This window comes from Triticum dicoccoides, chromosome 7A (assembly GCF_002162155.2).
Source record: "Triticum dicoccoides isolate Atlit2015 ecotype Zavitan chromosome 7A, WEW_v2.0, whole genome shotgun sequence".
Taxonomy (NCBI): domain Eukaryota; kingdom Viridiplantae; phylum Streptophyta; class Magnoliopsida; order Poales; family Poaceae; genus Triticum; species Triticum dicoccoides.
Window position 1 is genome coordinate 531,153,192 of NC_041392.1, and position 16,034 is coordinate 531,169,225.

General features: G+C 47.6%; 1 protein-coding gene across 1 annotated transcript; it reads right to left on the minus strand.

Moving 5' to 3' along the window:
• Positions 1–853: 853 nt before the first annotated feature.
• LOC119327726 (amino acid permease 1-like) lies at positions 854–5,108 on the minus strand. Its single transcript, XM_037600826.1, has 5 exons — positions 4,788–5,108; positions 2,287–2,520; positions 2,121–2,214; positions 1,679–2,036; positions 854–1,586 (listed from the first exon to the last, which is right to left on the minus strand). Exons 1-5 carry the CDS (start codon positions 4,855–4,857, stop codon positions 975–977), a joined length of 1,368 nt encoding a protein of 455 aa, XP_037456723.1. The 5' UTR covers positions 4,858–5,108; the 3' UTR covers positions 854–974.
• Between the last annotated feature and the right edge of the window lie 10,926 nt (positions 5,109–16,034).

Here is a 16,034-nt window from a genome sequence, read left to right on the forward strand (position 1 = left end):
GCCCACTGAAAAGGAACGAGGCCTCACGTTAGAGGCGAGAAATAGCACAGTCTGGTATTGCGTCCCCGTCCAGCAACAGAAGGAAGCAAACAATCCCCTTCAAAAAAGAGAGAGAAAGAAACAAACATGGTTCTTCTTTGTTGTGCTTCGTGCTTTGTTTTATCCTCAGATGAGACGCATATATATTGGCCTATCACTCACTTCCTCTTCATCAGCAAATTCGAGCGCACTCTCACCAGTAATAACAATGGTGTAATAAACCCACTGTAGACAATCTGAAATTTGTCCATTACCACTACAATCGAAGTGTTCAAGTGTATCGCGTTATCTACGACCCAACCTTTTCTTATACTCTAATAAGGGCATGTCCAACGCAGGCGCTTAGCCCAAGCGCCAGAGTCTTTTTTCCTGCCGTTTCGTACGATTCCTAGTCAATCTCAGGGTTTCGCGTGGCATCGATGTCGAGTGAGTCGTTGGCTGCCACAACTTGTTTTTTTTTCACACGAGCTCTTTTATCAGCAGGGGACACCAGCAGCAAAGGCCTTTTGCGGTTGAAATTGACCTGTGACTACCGCACACCCGCTACTTTTGCGTCTGGTACTCATAATTTGTTTGGTGCAAAAAAAAAGGGATTGTCAATGTTTGGCCTTGTGCCAAATATTGACTACTAATTGGTTGATTACCAAGTATACTGTAATAAACCACTGTAAACAGTCTGAAATCTCTGCATGGAGCACCAGTACTAGCATTACCACTAGGATCGAACTGTATCGCACTGTCTACGATCGAACCACTCCTTACCCTAAGCCATCGCTTACTGGTGAGACAGCGCTGCATCATTCACTCAAAGGCGGAAAAGAGCAGGCAGATTTTTACCACACGGCTAAAGTTATTCCTCGTTCAATCCCGGACTAGTACAAGGCGAGAAAGATGAACACGGTACGGGGCAGCGACAGCATGCAGCATGCAGGCCTTCACGACTTGGTGGTGAAGGGCGTGTAGGTCTTGAGCGAGTCGCGGACGCCCTGGATGGAGGCGGCGCAGGCGGCGACGGTGACGAGGAAGCAGACGAAGCTGAGGCTCTGCAGCGCCACCCACTTGGTGCCGAACCGCGGGATCTGCCGCTGCCGGATGTACATCTCCACGGGGAAGAAGACGGTGAGCGGCCAGAAGGCGATGCTGCCCAGGAAGCCCAGGATGCTGTTGAAGAAGGGCATCAGCATGGCCAGCAGCGTGATCAACCCCACGAACGCCGTCCGCCACACCAGCCGGAACACCACCGCGTGCTCCCGGCCCAGCCCCGGGTACCGCCGCGCCGCGCCGCCCTCCACCGCCGCGAACAGCGGCTGGCAGAAGACCTGGAAGCCGCCCACCAGGTGGAGCACGATGCAGACGTTGGCGAAGTCCACCAGCCAGTAGGGCTCGTAGAAGCCGAACCCCGTCAGGATGTTGCCGTTGGCGTCGTTGCCGAAGGCCGAGTAGCCCAGGCAGCCGCACAGCATGTAGAAGGCCGTCGTCGTCGAGATGCCCATCAGCGTCGCCTTCCGCATCGTCTTGTTCTCGCCCGGAGGTGACCGCAGCGTGTCCTGCACTCATCGTCGTTTGTTCGCCAGCTAGTTAGTCATCACTCAATTCATCATCACCTTGCTCTGCCCGAGCTCGAGAGTTATATATATACCTGGATCTCGATGAGGATTATGGAGTAGGAGTAGGCGAAGGCGACGTTGCCGAGGGCCTGGAACGTCATCCAGACCTTCTGCGAGGCGTCGACGTCGACCCCGACCTCCGTGCCGGTCAGCGACGTCCTCCCCCTGGGCCCCGAGATGGTCTGCGCCAGAGAGAGGCCGACGGCGATGGTGGCGTAGGAGAAGGACATGATGGCGGCGACGATGGAGAGCCACGAGAGCTTGTGGAAGTTGGGCACCTGGCAGAAGATGACCTGCACCACCCCGAAGGCGATGATGTAGGCGCTCAGGTACTGGCTGCAGTCCGCCTTGTGCCCGTGCCAGTGGAAGCAGTTGGACTTCTTCAAGGCCCTGCATGCAAAACACACACTCAGACCTTACTGCCATACATTTCCAGGTGGAAGTGGAATGAAATTGGGCTTCGATGGGGCTTACGCGGCGCTGGTGGAGGCGGTGATGGTGTAGCCGATGCCGGTGCCGAACATGTTGACGTACTGGCAGAAGCCGCAGAACCAGACGTGCCACCCGCCTGAACACATGCACATCATATCAGGTTGCATTTTGATGAGTAAAAACGGGCGAGCTTGAGGCGAGCACGTACCTAGGTAGGCCTGGACGGCCTCGGTGTAGGTGTAGTTGCGCTTGCCCGTGACGGGGTCGCCGACGCGGTAGCAGTCGGCGAGGAGGCCGCAGGTGTAGAAGGTGATGATGGCGAAGAGCACCAGGGTGAGCGGCCCGGCCACCCAGCCCAGCTGCGCCATGGCCCAGGCCAGGGACAGCACGCCGGACCCGATCACCGCCGTTATGATGTGCGCCGCCGCCGTCCATACCGTCCCTGGCGGTACACACAAACACAAACACACAACAAAAACGAGCTGTGAAATCCATCAAAGGAAGATACGAATCAATTAATTTCCACAAAATTAATACTCCCGTCTCAGTTTGAAATCCTGACATATAGCACGTTGTCTTCCTCTCCCTTTTCCTTGGGCAATTATATTGATTTGCTTGGCACAAAAATCTCCTCAAACTGATGTGTTCCAGTAAAGCTCTAATTAAACGAGTTGTCTGAAATTCATGTCCGACCCATATGCAGACAAAGACGTCGATGTCCCGTTGACGCGTACAGCAAACCGACGGCAGAAAACCAAGGTGAGGAGATGAGACAACTTTCGGCGGTCGCCATGCAGTTGGCAACATATTCGCACTCGATCGGCGGCACTAGCGTCTACAGGGAAAGAAAGCTACGGGAAACCATCGATCGGACGTATGGCACCGCTGCTGGATTTGGCAACATGTCATTCAATTCAAGGTGCATTCTCTCTACCTCGGTGGCCTACGCTGCCATGGCAGCCATTCTTTTCTCGGTGGCCTCTTTGACCCGTGCCTGTCTCGTCAGGGCCCGTCTAGGACGACGTGCCGGTTTTATGGAGAGAGCCCCAACCAACTGGTTGGGTACGTTGGTAGGGAAAAGATACTACCATCGTGCTAGCTAGCTAGCGCCGAAATATATCTCGAATCAACCTGGCTTCCTTATAGGCAAAAAAGCCTCCCAAAACCTCCACACTACCCATCACACAATCATATATGCTCCCTCGGCCCGGGTTTAAAAGATAATAAGGCATTCGGCGAAGACTCTAATACGAAGTGTGTCTCAAAAACTGCCCGGAAAAGAAAGTAAAATACCCACTCTTTCTGCCTGCCCAAAATATTCGTGCTCAATGTCAAGGAATATTTCCATTTGCAGGGTCATACTATACGTTTTAGCCGCATTTAACTCAACATGGTATCAAAGGTGGATTGGCATAATGTAAAATTGAAAAGGTTCCGTGTTTAGCCTGAATGAGCCACAAATTAGCGGTTATTGAACGACTTTATGGCCCACCCTATCCTGTTGGATTGTATTTTTTGGAAGCACTTGACACTGCTCTAAAGAATGTTCGATACGTGTACTAGCTAGTGGGGAGGGGATGCATCTTCTAAACCTCTCAACAATCAATGGGGGGTTTTCTACGGCTGCGTTGGAGTGGCCGACATGTAGGCCAACCAACAAGCTGGTCCATATGGCAGCCATCCAAAAGTTCGCTGACTTACGTCCGAGAATATGCGCCCCTGTTCCATGGCGGAGCTCAAATACCAGGCCATCACCAAAGCGGATTACTATTTAGTTTCTACTGTAGTAGATATTCACGCATCACGTCCGTCAACGACACATAATGTGCCTACAATTCTTCAAACTCAACGGCCCGAGACAAACGATGGCGCGCTTGCCCAATTATACTAGGAAGAATTAATACTTATTGTAGTAGTGGTGTTCTGAAAATGCAAAGCTTCTAGAGTACGTTCCAAACATAAGCAGAACAGGTAATTGTTGATTGAATCTGCGAAACAGATCTAGGAAATAGTTGGAGAGTAGCGTGTGCCGGGACCAACCCAATCGCAAAGAGACCCAGCGATAGTAGTAACCCAGAGATTCGAAGTTGGATACGACATGAATCTGCGCTGGGATCCGCCGATTCGAATCATAAATGGGAACCCTGGCACTACATAGGTTTAGTCACACGCGCCGCAGAGATCCCAGGCGCGCGGTAATTAATGGTTTACAAAAACGAGGGTAAGCAAGCAGCAGCCGAAACTGGAAAGCGATCAATCTTTGATAGCCAGCCAGCCCGGCCCCGGCGTGCGGGACGCAGAGAACTTCGCCGGCAAGCATCCAAAACAAGACGGCGGCCTAGCTACGTGCTACGTGCTACGGCCTACGGGGCCGCCATACTAGGAAGGATCCATATGCATGCATTGTACTACGTATACGTCGGAGTTAATTCCGTGGGAATTCGCGTCGGGCATTAATGCCGTGTACGCCGGCCAGCTCTACGTGGCCGGCCGCGCACGGCCCCTGCCCGCGGTTGCTCCCCGGTTCACGAAGCGCGCGCGTGACTGCCTCGGTTTCCCCTTTCCTTTCTTCATTCAATTCAGGGACGGTGAAAATCCAACCGCCGTCCGTCCGCCGGCCGGACGGCCGGAGAACGGGATCGATCGATCTATCTACGGAGAGGCGAATGAATCGCTAAGCAAGAATGGTTGGACGGACGACGGACGTACCTGTTCTCCTCTCCCTGCCGTCGTCGTCGACGTCGCCGTGGGTGCGGGGAAGGTGGCCGTCGACGTCCATGGCCCCGCCTCCGCCGCCGCCGCTCTCACGCGCTAGTCGCTCTCGCCGCCTCCCTCCGCCTCGATCGATCTCCTCCTCCCCGGCCTCCCTCCCTCTCTCCCTCTCTCTCTCTCTCTATACAAGTGATCTGGTGTGTCTCGTGTGTGGGCTATGTATGTGGGAGTGATAGACAGAGGGTTGTTTGCGGTGGTTCCCTCTCCCCCCCTCGCAGCTTTGCTCCTCCGGTGGTGGAAGGAAGGAGAAGTGGTGGTGGTGTGGTCAGGAGAGGGAATAGGAGAGGCCAATGAATTGCCATATATATAGGGGCGGGGGCGGGAGGGAGGGCCGGCCCGGCTGCCTGCTCGCTCGCTCGAGTGGGTGCCATACGTGGAAAGAAACCGAGCAACGCCCAGTGGAAACGGTGGTTCGCGCCGGACAGGATGAGTTGACGCTATTCCCTTTTTTTCTTCTCTGGTTCGGGCGCGGGAGGACGGGTTTTTCGTGGGCCTGGTATCTAGCGCGACCGCTGCCGGCCCGGTGGCACCGACGTAGGCTGTGACGTCAGATTCAGCAGAGCTAGGATTTTTTTTTTTTACCTGAGCTAGTAGTTCTTTTTTGTGGGATGGTCTGAGCTAGTAGTATCGGTTATGCACGGTAGCCGTGGTGAGCAGCAGTAACAGTATCCACAGTTCGGTCTGCTTGAGAAACGGGGGAAGGCGTTGTGCTGACGTCATGTATGACGCCAGCAGCCCAATGAATATTTTCTTATTTTTGCGGGAATACTAACCGGATAAGAAAGACAACCCCGTTTTTACATATTACTAAACACGGGTAAGAAAAATAGGAAATAAGTAATTTGTTTTTTTCATGCAAACACGTGGGGTTGCTTTGATAAGAGGGACGTACCGAACACGGTCCGCGTAAGCTACGAAAACGGCCTTACCGTACAAAATCTTGTTTGACTCCTCTAACATGGATATAGGAAACTCGTTTCTCAAAATCTCGGAATTCCCTGTCTGTGGGAACAAATGCGATTAACAAATACAGATCGCAACAGCCCATCTCTGCACCCCACACCCGTCGAACCGTTGTTTTATATGGTATCAGTTTAGGTCGATCTACAACTTGCATCCGCCGCCTGATCGCATCCATGACATCATCGGTCGCTGCTACCACCTCTTCCTCCATGGCTCCCTCCTTGTCACATCCCAGATTTTTCTCAAATTTGGTATGTTGAAAAAATTCATAGGGAATTAAAAATTTCATGAAATCAGTCTAGGTTTGAATGTGATTCACATTGATTTGCTTGATTTATTGCCTAGAAGGGATATAAAATCCCAATGCAACTAGTTCAAACCCTAGCTAGCCTTGATAGGAACCCAAGCCATTTGAAATGTTGTTGGGAAAAAGTATTCTTAATAAGTACCAAGAATATCCAAGCCAAATTAATTCTCCCTAAAAAAGATTTGAGTTGGATTTATTTTGAAATCAATTCAAACCCAAAGGGGAATTATTTTAAAAGGCTTTGCATTTTATTTATTGCAGGAAAGTGAATTCCACAAGCCCAAATAATGACCTAGACCCTCTGCCAATTTTCTAAAATGAACTTGATACATAGTTGGTTCTGAAACCAAATTCAAATTCAAAGGGAAAATATAAGTTGCAGAAAATATATGTCCAAAATGCCCAAGAAAAAAGTGCACAAAGTCACAAATATTCCATTTGAAATTTAGAAAATATTTTCTGTTGGAAATTCAAAGCCAATTTAAATTTGCAAAGCAAAATAGAAAAGGAAAAAGAAGAAAACGGAAAGAAACCCAAAAGAAATAAAAGAAAAAGAAAAGGCCCACCCGAGCCAGCTAGCCAGGTCGAAGTCCAACTAGCCAGCCCAGCTAGCCCCGCGCGCGTTCTCTCTCCCACCCACTAACGTGCGGCCCCCGCATGTTAGCTCCTTCTTCTCCAACCGCCCACATCGCTTGCCCACGCCCCCGTGCACGACCACATGCGTGCACGATCTCCACTCGCCCACTCCGGCCACCCCGAGCCCCACAGCCATGCCCCTTAAAAGCCATCACCTCCTCTCCATTTTGCCCGATGCCGCGATGCCCAAGCGCCGCCAGGCTGCCCATGCGGAACCCTGATGACCCACACGTATAGGGGTCAATAGTCCTTTCAATAAGTGAGAGTGTCGAACCCAACGAGGGGCTGAAGGAAACGACAACCGGTTTTCAACAAGGTATTCTCTGCAAGTGTTGTAAGTAATAGTGATAAATAGTTTTGTAGTAATATAATTCGTAATAAGTAACAAGTAGCAATAGTAACAAAGGTGCAGCAAGATGGCCCAATCCTTTTTATAGCAAAGGACAAGCTTGAAAGTTCTCTTACATAAAGCAAAACATTCTCGAGGACACATGGGAACTGTCATCTAGTCATTTTCATCATGTTTAGTAGATTCATGTTTGCTACTTTGATAATTTGATATGTGGGTGTACCGGTGCTTGGGTGTTGTTCTTACTTGAACAAGCAACCCACTTATAATTACCCCCTCTCGCAAGCGTCCGCAACTACGAAAGAAGAATTAAGATAAATCTAATCATAGCATGAAACATATGGATCCAAATCAGTCCCTTACGGAATAACGTATAAACTAGGGTTTAAAATTTTGTCACTCTAGCAACCCATCATCTACTTATTACTCCACAGTGCCTTCCCTTAGGCCTAGTTATGGTGAAGTGTCATGTAGTCGATGTTCACATGACACCACTAAAGGAAGCAACAACATACATATCATCAAAATATCGAATGAATGCCAACTCCACATGATTACTTATAACAAGACTTCTCCCATGTCCTCAAGAACAAAAGTAACTACTCACAAATCATATTCATGTTCAAGATCAGAGATGTATTGAATGTGCTTGAGAGTCTGAACATTTAATCTTCCACCAAATAAACCAACTAGCATCAACTACAAGGTGTAATCAACACTAGTAACCCGCAGGCAGGGGCGAAGCCAGCATGGTGGCGTTGTGTTCACCTAAACCCAACATTTTACCGTAGCACGTACATGTTTATAGGTCTTCTCGTGTATGAACCCAATGAAAAGCTAATGTTGCACCCATCAGAAGTTGGAATGGACGCTTAAAAGCCTTTTAGTCCATCTAAATCTTTAGTGTGAGAAGCCCAACTAAAGGTCCACAAGTATATTGCTACTTTCTTTGTACCTGCCTCCAGATCCATGAGGCTGTAGGCTCTTGTTTCCCCAGGGCCTCACCACGGTCTTTCATCCCTCTCCCATATCCCATTCGCCCATCGCGGCATCGGTGCACTACCTGGCCGCCAACGGCAAGCCAACAAGGCAATAACAACAGCTCGACGTGCAGTCCAAACTCAAGGCAAGTGAGCTCACATCACCATATTTTCTTTCTCCTATGCATATTCTGTAATTCCCTTTGCCCTAATTTTCTGATTGTTTTTCCTGAACTTTGATTGATTTAGACTAGAGATTATGATGTAGACACTTCAAAGCCACATGTTAGATGTAATCAAAGTGCATTTAACATGTTCCCTAAGTAGTCTCCCAAAGCCATCTATACTGAGAAAAAACAATTTGGATGATTTCCCTTACGATCCAGTCAATCAGAAGAATTCTAGAGTACACTAGAAAATCTTAAGTCAAGATATCTAACCAGGGGTCCTTACATGTCACAACATATATTAAAAAAAATAGGTCAGAACATACTCCCTCCGTCTCAATATTCTTGTCTTAGATTTGTCTAGATACGGATGTATCTAATACTAAAGCGTGACTTGATACATTTGTATTTAGACAAATCTAAGACAAGAATTTTGGGACGGAGGGAGTATAATTTTATTACCCACAAAGGATCATTTGAAATGAGCCATAAGATTTAATACAAAATAAAGTGGTTTAAGGAATATGGTGGTTGGCTTGAATACAATGGCAATGTGCATAAGACCTTTTGTTTATAAAACTACATTGTCACATATTACAAACAAGGGACAAACTTAAGTTGGGTTATAATGTCTGGAATGATCGAAAGAGGAAACTCTAAAATGTGAGTGAATGTACTTGATTGTTTGTTTCGATTAATGGTGCTATAAACTTGTCATTTTTCCAGTGTTTTCGGGAAGAGAGATTTCACCAGAAGCGATGAAGTTATTTTGATACTGCTTTATTAGGTAAACGAGTGATTTGATAATTCCATCAAACAAGTATGTCTTGCACTATTTTATTTTAGTATGTACACATATATAAATAATAAGTGATGCTATATTTCTACTTATTATGTTGTATGTTAGTGTGAAATTGGACAATAGACTTAGTTACTTGATACTAGACCTCACAAGTCGACGAGTAAACCCATTAACTTAATTTTCTAGCTCTGCCCCTGCTCACATGTACCAATCTGAAGAGTTGAGACAAAGGTTGAGATGAGATTGTGCTGGTGAAGATGTTGATGAAAATTGGTCCTTCCATGATGAGAGGGTCATTGATGATGTCGGAGGCTTCGATCCCTCCTCCTGGAGGGAAGTATCCCCAGCGGAATCGCTCCAACGGAGAGCAAAAGTGCTCCTACCCAGGTTTCGCCTCGAGATGGCGGTGCTTCGCCCTGAAAAGTCTTCCTCTTATTTTTTTCTAGGTCAAAACCCCTCAACCAGCCGTGGGACCCATAAGACATCAGGGCGCACCGGGGGGGTGATGGTGTCCCGGACTAGGGGGTACTCACCACGTCGTCTCCCGACCAGCTGGATCAGGCCGAGGACCCCCATGGCGGTTCACTCATGGGCCACTTCCGGCAGCCCATGCCGCACACGAGGAAGATTTCACAAGACTTGATGATCAAGACAAGGACTCCTCTCCACCAACGTATTCGACTAGGACTCTTATTATCCTAGGCCTCCGGTACATTATATGAGCCGAGGCCAGGATAGTCGCTAGATTATTATGACATTATTCATCATACCCTCGGGTTTTAGACCACAACATATGATCTCGAGGTAGATCAACTCTGTACTTGATACTCCATCAATATAAACAAGAGCAGGGCGTAGGGTTTTACCTCCATCAAGAGGGCCGGAACCTGGGTAAAACATCATCTCCTTCGTTCCTGTTACTATTGATCCAAGAATCCACAGCTCGGGACCCCCAACCCCGAGATCTGCCAGTTTTGACACCGACAATGGTGCTGTAATTGAGAGTTCCGCTATGAGATGGACAAAGGATCAATGGCTCGCCTACAGATCAACTGCGACATCGGCGTCTTCATCGCCGGCTCGACTAGTCACCTTGGCTTGACCAAGGACTGTGCCCCGCCTCCAATTGTCATTTTTGGACGAGGGCCTTTATCAAACATCAACTCCGATCTCTATCATGATCATGGAGAAATCATCCTTGGAGCTTAGGGGCTCAACGTCAACATTGCCCTCGGGCGACCGTGCTGTTCTTCCGGACAGCAAACTTGTATCCGCTGCCACCACCTCCTCGAGCATCGCTTTGATGATTCCTTCGGTGAAATTGTGCGGAATTGAGTCTACAACAACCCTGTAAAATTTTGTCGTGTTCCGATGGACCAATCTCCGCCGATCTCCGATATACCGGAGCCCTGTCGAGTCTAGATGGGAATCAGGATGAGTTTTGAGCGTGGTGTCCAGAGCCTAGGTCGGATGTTATTTGGAAGATCCAACCGTTCATCTGCTGCAGAATTTCCATATCTACCACCTCTCAAAATTTCAGCTCGATCCGACCGTTCAAACTCCGGAAACCTTCCGATTAGTGCATCACTTTTCGGATCTGTTTTCTGCTCGAATACGAATCTGATCTGAGATCATCTCTTATCATGAATGAGATATTGGACAACCTTTTTGGAAGAATATCTTTCTAGGGTATTGTGTTTTGTTTCCGAACACATGCTCACGAATTTTGCTGTTTTTCGAAGGTAATCTTCACCGTCATGCTGGTGTTAAATCAGTCCGGTAATATTGCTTCACGGCTGCCGACCTGCACTAGACACGTCGTCGCTTTGTTGAGCCGAGCTCAACTTCTTCGGATCATCATCTCGGCGAGCCGAACAAAGAGTTCGGAATCGCAAAGGATAAATCATCACCAACATCACCACCCTACGGATCACACGGAGCGGGCACACCGGCATCACCGCATGGTCACTTCATCAAGCCGGCATTGACCGCGTCACAAGTTACGACCTGCGTCGGCATGGCCACACTGTTGTTTCTTCAAGCCGATGTCCATCACGCCGAACTGCTTCAACACCTCGGCTGACATGGCAGCTGCAACATCTCCTTACCGCCCCGCTCCGTCACCTCGGCTGGACCGGGTGCTTCACCATATCTTCATCAAACCTACTCTGGTGACTTCGGCGTCACCAGCCGACCTGCTTCGACTCATCGGCTGACATGAAGGCTTCGACACCTCGGCTGGATCGGGGACTTTGCTATTTTTTCATCAACATCCTCCGGTGACTCCGGCATCACCAGCCAACCAGCTTCGTCACGTTAGCTGGACCTGGGGCTTTGCCTCGGCGAGCCAACCTTTGCCAGCGTCGCCATGCCATCGCTTTATTTCCCATCAAGCAATAGGTGTGCGGATCGAGTCCCAATTTTGGGAGTCACCTTTCTTTGGATTGCTACAACAAATAAACCAGGTGCTATTAATCCTAATAATTTTTGCTTGCTTGGGTTTATTTTTCCCGACGAATTATTACTCTGGTTTGTTCCATTATCTGTACACAGGTCTATCAAATGGTGGCCGCATTAACAACGGTCGCGCGGTGGTTCGGCTTTGCCACGCCTTTACCGCATCACGCCGACGCCCTGCATCGACATTGACTTCGGCGCCATGCCACATATCTTTAAATAAATTATTTTATGTAAATTAATTACGCGAGGATTTTTTGTATATTTATATTATTATTGTTGGACTACACTTACATGTGTAGGTAATCGACTTCGACTGCGTCACGCCATCACATCGGCAAGCCGACGTCATCGTCCCAATTGGCCTAAATCGGCTCGCGTGATCACCTTGTTGGTCGAATTGCCATACCGACATGTTCGGCTGCATCGGGACTTCGGCATTGCCGAGGGAGCTCTACCTCATCGAGTGTTCGGCACGCATGCCATATTTCTTTTATTACTCACTTTGCATAAATTATTAATCATGCATCCTTTAAAAAAATATTATTATTATTACTATTATCTCCGGCTTGCACTATCTTCTATGCACAAGTAAATGATCCGAATTGGGCAGCGCTGTCACCTCGGCGTATTGAGATACCACGTCACCTCGGCTGGACCGGGGGCTTCGTAATCACTTCATTAACCCACACTGGGTACTTCGACGTCACACTGCTGGCCTGCATTGGCCGTGCTATGTCGCCACTTCAGAGCGTCGAGCTCTTTGATCTGCCACCTCAGGACCGACTTGGGGGCTGGGAGCTCATCCAGCCGTAAGCTCAGACGGCGTCATCAATACCGAGCACATTAACCAGTTAAGTCGCTTTCATGGTAAAAAAACTTTTAGTTTTCAATTTTATTTGGTTCGACCAAGCATTATACTTTTTTGGCAAAAAGTTATTTGTGAAAAGCCTCCTTGTCAAAAAAAATTGTGACACACAAATTCAAATACCCTATTTACTTGGGGGCTTCCTTTATGAAGCCTTTCCTCTTGCATATGATTATACTCGTATGGCTTCGTTACTTGTTCGTGTATTACGCCACAATATGCACCATGTTGACTTAAGTTTTCCGTAAGCTGGGTTGCCTTGCTCCTGTGTTTACCCCTACGTTCCCGATTGTTCGGCTAGGGAGTAAAGGGAGCACCTCTGCGATTGTCACGATCGGGTCATCCGAGCTCGGACCTCAAACTGGGTGAAGCCGAAAGCTAGTGCTCTTATTGTTTTCAATCATGGTCGGCACACAACGGAACTCATGAGTACAAAGATCTATTGCACAAGTCTCATAGTAACAATGAGCAACTGAAAGTGCAACTATCCCTAGGTGGTTTTGGTAATTCCTAACAACATATAGCTCATTGAGCTAATGCTATTTCAAGATTAATATTTCAGGAAAGCTCAACGATTGGCATGGCATGGATGAGAAAAGTGGACCCCTCAAAATGCTAAGGACAAAGGGATTGGCTCAAGCTCAAAGCTCAAGACTCTACATTTTGTATTTTAGTGATCCAAGATCACATTGAGTCTATAGGAAAAGCCAATACTATCAAGGAGGGATGAGGTGTTGCTTAATGAGGCTCTTGCTCAAAATGCTTAGTGATATGCTCCAAAGCCCTCAACTACTTTCTCACATCCACATATGACCTAAATCAAAAGTCAAACTCGGCCCCACCGATTCTTTCTATCCGGCGCCACCGAGTTCAAATGTCATAGCCACTGCCACAAACCCTAGGCAACTCGGTCTCACCGATAGGGATCTCGGTCTCATCGAGATGGGATTGTAATATCTCTGTTTCCCTTCGTAACGTTTCGGTCCCACCGAGATGAGCGATCGATCCCCCCGAGATTACAATGTAAACTCTCTGTTTCCCTTTCATAACATTTCCGTCTCACCGAAATGAGTGAATCGGTCCCACCGAGTTTACCTGACCAACTCTCTGGTTAGCTTATTACCAAAACCGGTCTCACCGAGTTTGTGTAATCGGTCTCATCGAGATTATGTTATGCCCTAACCCTAACCATATCGGTCCTACCGAGTTGCATGTCGGTCCCACCGAAAATCCTAACGGTCACTAGATTTGCTGAATCAGTCCGACCGAGTTTATCAATTCGGTCCCACCGAGATTGGCAAGTTGTGTGTAATGGTTAGATTTTTTGTGGATGCTATATATACCCCTCCACCTCCTCTTCATTCGTGGAGAGAGCCATCAGAACGAACCTACACTTCCAACTTACCTTTTCTGAGAGAGAACCACCTACACTTGTGTTGAGGCCAAGATATTCCATTCTTACATATGAATCTTGATCTCTAGCCTTCCCAAGTTGCTTTCCACTCAAATCTTCTTTCCACCAAATCCATATCCTGTGAGAGAGAGTTGAGTGTTGAGGAGACTATCATTTGAAGCACAAGAGCAAGGAGTTCATCATCAACACACCATTTGTTACTTCTTGGAGAGTGGTGTCTCCTAGATTGGCTAGCTGTCACTTGGGAGCCTCCGACAAGATTGTGGAGTTGAACCAAGGAGTTTGTAAGGGCAAGGAGATCGCCTACTTCGTCAAGATCTACCGCTAGTGAGGCAAGTACTTCGTGGGTGGTGGCCATGGTGGGATAGACAAGGTTTCTTCTTCGTGGACCCTTCATGGGTGGAGCCCTCCGTGGACTCGCGCAACCGTTACCCTTCGTGGGTTGAAGTCTCCATCAACGTGGATGTACAGCCTTATGGCCTGATTGCCTGGTTATCGAAAGCATCGTCGATATTATTGACAGGTGGAGTACATAACACTTTTTGGCCCTTGACAGAAGAGGGAGAAGTCGACGGTCGGTTAAGATGCGTTTAAAAGTTTGGGTGAACACATATATGATATAAGTACTTCGGTACATATAATCATTATACATAAAATTCTTTTACCCAAGTTTACTGGGGGCTCTTAAATTTATATGAGCCGTTTTATAGTAAATGTGTTTTCTTCCTAGTCGTTGCAAAATATTTTTCTATCACTCCTTTTTCGACGTGATTGTGTGGTCAATAGCCGGATAGCCCATTTTCTCTCTAGTGACCGCTCGAGTTTAGTTCGCGAAACTGGTCTAACGAGCAGTACTCCGCCTTCGGGATAGGAGGTTGCAGCAGTAGGCTGACCCACTTGAAGTCTTGAGATTGGATGTGTCATATTAATGCACGACAGAAGCCCAAAAGTAAGACCAATTTTTGGATTGGCACCAAATGACTTGATTTAGTTCGGGCGTAAAGTTTTTACTGAAGTTTTTTGGTTTTTCAAGCCTATGGCACTTTTAAACTATTTGTTTGTTTCTAGCATAAGTCTCGTAGTGCAGCACTGGACACCTTTAGAGATTCGACACAAAAATTCTCGGATATTGCTATATATGCATCGGTTTCGAATTGTGTCTTTGGTCAATAGTTGGGTAGCCCGGCTCCTGTGCTTGCCTCCTACATTCCGCTTTGTTCGGATAGGTGTGCCAATGGAGAACCACTGCGATTGTGCTTCCAGCTCGAATGGTTAAGCACCTCGGTGGAGAAAGCCGAAAACTGGCTGTCACAATGGGCGTAAACTGGTCAGCAATCCGATGACGGTATCAAACTACATATCAAAACCGATTACCCCGTGTTAAACGATGGGCCTTTCATAACATTGGCCGAAGTGATAATGGCTAGACTTCGGTCGGTGTCGAACACTAACCGGGGGCTCGTAGCTAGCTTCCCCAGTTTAAAGCTCCTATGACTAAGTGAAAGTTATAAAGCCCGCATATCTGATTGCCTCGTTTCTGCTAACACAACCGCCTTCGGGCACCGAGATGTCGGCTAAGGGTTATCTTGTTATTGTGGAAACACCCTGCATAGCATCTACAAGGGGGTGGAAGCCGACGATGGCCCACTTTAAAGTGATAAACGGTCGCAACAGAGTCAAAATAAATATATCATCGGTGTTCGTATTTTATATACGAGGGCTACCTTCCGTAATGATCGTTATAAAGCCATAAATATGCATCCATTTGACTTAAGATTTTGGCCAAGCTGGGTTGCCTAGCTCCTGTGCTTACCCCTACGTTCCCGATTGTTCGGCTAGGCGGTAAAGGGTGCACCTCTGTGATTGTTACTACCAGGTCATCCGAGTTAGTACCTCAGACTGGGTGAAGCCGAAAGCTAGCGATCTTAAATGATATAATTGGTCGGCAATGACGGAAGTGAAAATTTTGGTTCATTAATACCATAGAGTTCTGGAACTTTCCCTGAACTAAATCCTCAATATTTTCCTCCCACATTGATTGGAGGTGAGGTTTCATGATCATGATCAGCATGACAACCCAAAGAAAGGAACCGATAGTGGGTTTATTTTCTTTGGAAGATATTTCATATCTCTATGCGTACCTTTGTTTATAAAACCGTATGGCCGGATTGCCTTGTTTTCCATAAATCTTTGCCCTTATAACGGCTTTATAAAGTAGGACAAACACTCCCCGGCTTCTGG

Excerpts from the sequence above, each read along its gene's own strand:
- LOC119327726 (XM_037600826.1), bottom strand. The coding sequence starts at position 4,857 with ATGGACGTCGACGGCCACCTTCCCCGCACCCACGGCGACGTCGACGAC. Across the intron at positions 2,215-2,286 it reads GGCCGTCCAGGCCTACCTAG|GCGGGTGGCACGTCTGGTTC; the intron begins GTACGTGCTCGC and ends GCATGTGTTCAG. Across the intron at positions 1,587-1,678 it reads TAATCCTCATCGAGATCCAG|GACACGCTGCGGTCACCTCC; the intron begins GTATATATATAA and ends CGATGAGTGCAG.